General features: G+C 30.4%; 1 protein-coding gene across 1 annotated transcript in view; it reads right to left on the bottom strand.

Moving 5' to 3' along the window:
• The window catches only part of LOC106467533 (oxysterol-binding protein-related protein 8-like), a 113877-nt gene that overhangs the window by 38662 nt on the left and 71076 nt on the right, over window positions 1-4139 (bottom strand). Inside the window, exon 10 of the mRNA XM_022395729.1 lies at window positions 1376-1447. Within this exon, the coding sequence (XP_022251437.1) occupies window positions 1376-1447 (72 nt within the window). The remainder of the gene's footprint in view (window positions 1-1375; window positions 1448-4139) is intronic.

Here is a 4139-nt window from a genome sequence, read left to right as displayed (position 1 = left end):
TAAGAAACTATAGACTTTGTATTTGGACATCACAAACATTTAATTTGAACCAATGCTGCATTCAACACACCACGTGACACAAAAAATAAATATTTAGATAAGTTTTTATAATATCTACTTTTAAATTAAGAAATTACCTAATGTATAACAATAAAATTTGAATTATAGTCTACAATTTCATGCCAAACTTATTGACATAAATTCATAAAATAAAATTCTGAATGGAAGTCAACAAACGCGATGACATGGCCTTTGTCCTGTGACGATAGGGTTAATAAACATCTTCAGTGGTACTAAATTTTACCAACGGGGATAAAATGCAAACTGAGAACTAAGTACCTGTGTACATCCCCTATTTTCATCACTGCCTGTAAACCACATTACACGTAACAGAATGCTTCAATTTTTATCACATTTTGAAGTGTATAAAATTAGTGATTTTGTTTTAATAACTGATGAAAATAAAATAATTATTTAAGTTAAACTACATGCTTTTTTTGATAATAACCAACAATAAACAGCATAAAAAGAAAATGTTATAAGTTCCATTAATGGAAAATCACATTCATGAGCAAAAAAATTAAACAAAGTTTTACTTAAGGGAACAAAGTTTAAAAAAATAATCTGTACTTCAAACAGCTTATCATGCCACTGTATGAAACAACTGTGTACAAGGGCAAAAGTGTCAAACAATTCTTTTCCTTATAACGAAAGCAATAACGACGTAGTGTCGAATGTACCTTATTGTAATAGATCTACATAAACTATGTCACGGACAATCATCATTTCTTAAACTTCCTTTCGCCAAGTACTGCTACGTCAGCAAAGTTATCAAAGTCGAAAAAATCTAGTGTTAGAAGGACTAAAAACACCGTTATCAAAGTCGACAAAATCTATGTCTATTGTATGTGATACTGAAGATACTGTAAGTAAACATCAGAATGTGATACTGAATATACTGTATGTGATACTATCTTCTTGAGTCTTTGCAAAAATTTCGAAGACATGCAAAAAGCATGATTATGGATGGGATAGACACGCTTTCTCGGGTCGCCTTGATCAACCAACAGAATTACAATATGCTTAGTCCTTTCATCACATCTGATGATGATCAACTCTTGCCCCAGCACAAAAAACCTGATGATTCTTCTCCGGAAACTCCTGCAATTCCGGAAAATGCCAACGATGGCCTAAATATACCAGTAATAACTGGGAATGGACATCCTATACTGTATAATGTATTACTTACAAGTTATGAACATAAAAGTTATTATAACAGTGATGTATAAATAACATGACTACCTAAGAACATAAATTCGAAGAACATACTTAAAGAAATTTAAAAGCTTAAAAAAACAAAATATAAATGGTTAACCTGTTTGACTAGACTCCAAATCAAACTTTTATTCTCATCTTCTACCTCTTCAGTTTGGCCAGCATCTCCAACCTAAAATGAAACAATTACTGCCACTTTCTTAACATCTTTCTTCTAAGTACGGAAAGACTAATGGCAAAACATATAAAAGCAATTAACATCTAGATATGTACAGAATGTTCACAAGTTCATTTAATAATCTAATTTAATATTTTCCCTAAGATAACTTAACTCTCAATGCAAAGAAAGTATGAAAAAGAAGCATTCATGCTCGTGCGTAAACCAGTTTTTTCAATTACAAAATTATAAAGAATATTTCATAATGCCATTTTAGAGACTACTATAAAACATACATTTCCTAAAAAAAATTATTTTTTATTTGTTTTTTATATTATATTAATGTGAATAGGTATCAAACAAGTAAAAAAAACTATTTACTGTAAAACGTTTCTGGGGATTAATATACATTTTTGTTATGTTTGCAAAATGGAATATTTACTTTTTCAAAAGAATTCTAACTTTTAAAAATGAAAAATCGATTCTGTAACAAGTCTACATTGTTAGTTTGTTTGTAATTAAGCACAAAGCTACACAATGGGCTATCTATGCTCTGCCCAACACGGGTATCGAAACCCGGATTCTAGCGTTGCAAGTCCACAGACACGTCGCTGTGCCACTGGGGGGCTCTACGTTGTTAGAGCTACGGGTCTTCTAAATAATACTAACTTTGACAAAAACATATCTCTAAAGTTCAGACAAGTCTTTATCAGATGTACAGAGTAAAAAAAACATTATTTTTACAACGTTTCATCAGGTTTAACATAAGAACCGAGGCTAACAGAAATTAATTTAACATAAAGAAATCATGTGAGTATCCATAACAATGTTAATATACAAAGCATGTGACTTAGTAGTTGTATAATTGATAGAGTATACAAGTATATAAAAATAACGATCTAAGGCCTGAGGCTAAGTATGGAAATTTGTCTTATATACATGAAAGAATGCTCAAGTTAAATATAAATGAACACCTTTGTATGTTATGAATATAAGAACAGAGATTTGTTTATTAACGGAGCTTCTTTTATTTTTTGTCTGTTTCTGTCAATTTCTCTATTGAGGATTTTCAAAAGAACGATTCAAAACACGAGATGGAGATTTATTAATGTTTCCACAAACAAGTCAAAAGCTGTCTGTTTGAAATATAAAAACTATTGGAATCCGGACATTCTATTCTAGAAATCAGATGTATTCTAGAACAGTAATAAATGTTGAAGGAAAAAACTACATCACCTATCATCGTGGTTTCCGCTACTATAAAATGATCGTTTAAAGATCATTTAACACCAAATTTATAGAACTAATTTCTGAGTAAATTGACTAAAATATAATGAATAATAAATAATCATTCAAACACTATAAGTTTTTTATTCAATTTTTAATACAGTTACAATGAATACCAATGTGTTCAACACTGATGTGGTTTTCTCATCAACTAACACAACACATTTTGTTATTCTTCTCCATATCGTTCTACATATGCACCAAATCTCTATTACAGAAAAACAAAATAATAGAAATAAAATTATATGTGTGTGTGTATACATCATGCATACATTTGTATATAAAATTTTTTGTTGGAGTTTAGAGTCTAAATAGTCTGGTTTTTCAGATTGATTTCTGTGTTTTTGAGACCTATGGCAAATCCTTCAATCTTATGTTAGAACTCTCGTGAAAAACTAACTAATCCATTTTCCAAACATATCAAAAATATATATTAATCCCTAGAAAGTTTTTTAGAGTAAATACTTTTTTTTACATGTTTATCCCAGTGGGACAGTGGTAAGTTTACAGAATTGCAACACTGAAATCTAGGGTTTGATTCATGGCAGTGGACACAGCAGATAGCCTAGTTTGGCTTTGCTCTCAAACAAAATTATGGGCACATGTTCTCCTAGCAGGATCATTTACAAACACAGTTTTACTGGACATAATTGTCGCTTTCAAGCAACTATCAGAATCCTTTTTTCTTCTCATAACACATGTGTGAATCAAGTGTCTTTACATCTATTGTTACAAATTTGAAGGACTTTATACACATTGTGCAGCGAGCTTCGTCTTTACTGTCTTTGTCTCACTTCAACCACTCATAATATCTGCTATAATCTATATAACTACATTTTGTGAAATGAACAAAACTTATCAATGATGGAAAACAATGTAGCAATTCAAAAATTGGTATAAAAAAAGTAAGATCTTCCATAAGATAGTCAGGCTTAGCAGAAAATATAAAATTCCGACTCACGGTCAGAGATTTGTACATTTCATATATGGATATAAATGTTTCAAGACCTGCTATTAACACGTGTTATGAAAACCAGTAACTTGCTACAAGCTTTTCTCTAGTTTCATTTTAAGAAGTGTCCACTTATTTACTGAATATATCTAGCATTCTTTAAATAGCTTTTGGTAGGAATATTACACTTATGTTTTCAGTACAATATTTCACCTCTAAGAGTGAGACATGATCACATATAATATTCAAAATACAAATATATTCAAACTACATATACATCTAATTTGAATGTATTTGTACTTCGAATATTATAAATAGAGGTTGACCATCACTAGTCCGGCAATCAGTAATCCGGCACTAATTTTGGCTAGAACAATTTCAAATACAGTAAAGCAAGATACGCGCTATTAGGTAAATACTTTAGTCTCGTTTGAAAGTTTTCTTTCCAATATTTTCTTTGATTAAAAC

This window comes from Limulus polyphemus, unplaced genomic scaffold, assembly GCF_000517525.1.
Source record: "Limulus polyphemus unplaced genomic scaffold, Limulus_polyphemus-2.1.2 Scaffold2650, whole genome shotgun sequence".
Lineage (NCBI taxonomy): Eukaryota > Metazoa > Arthropoda > Merostomata > Xiphosura > Limulidae > Limulus > Limulus polyphemus.
This window is presented reverse-complemented; position numbering and strand designations above follow the sequence as displayed.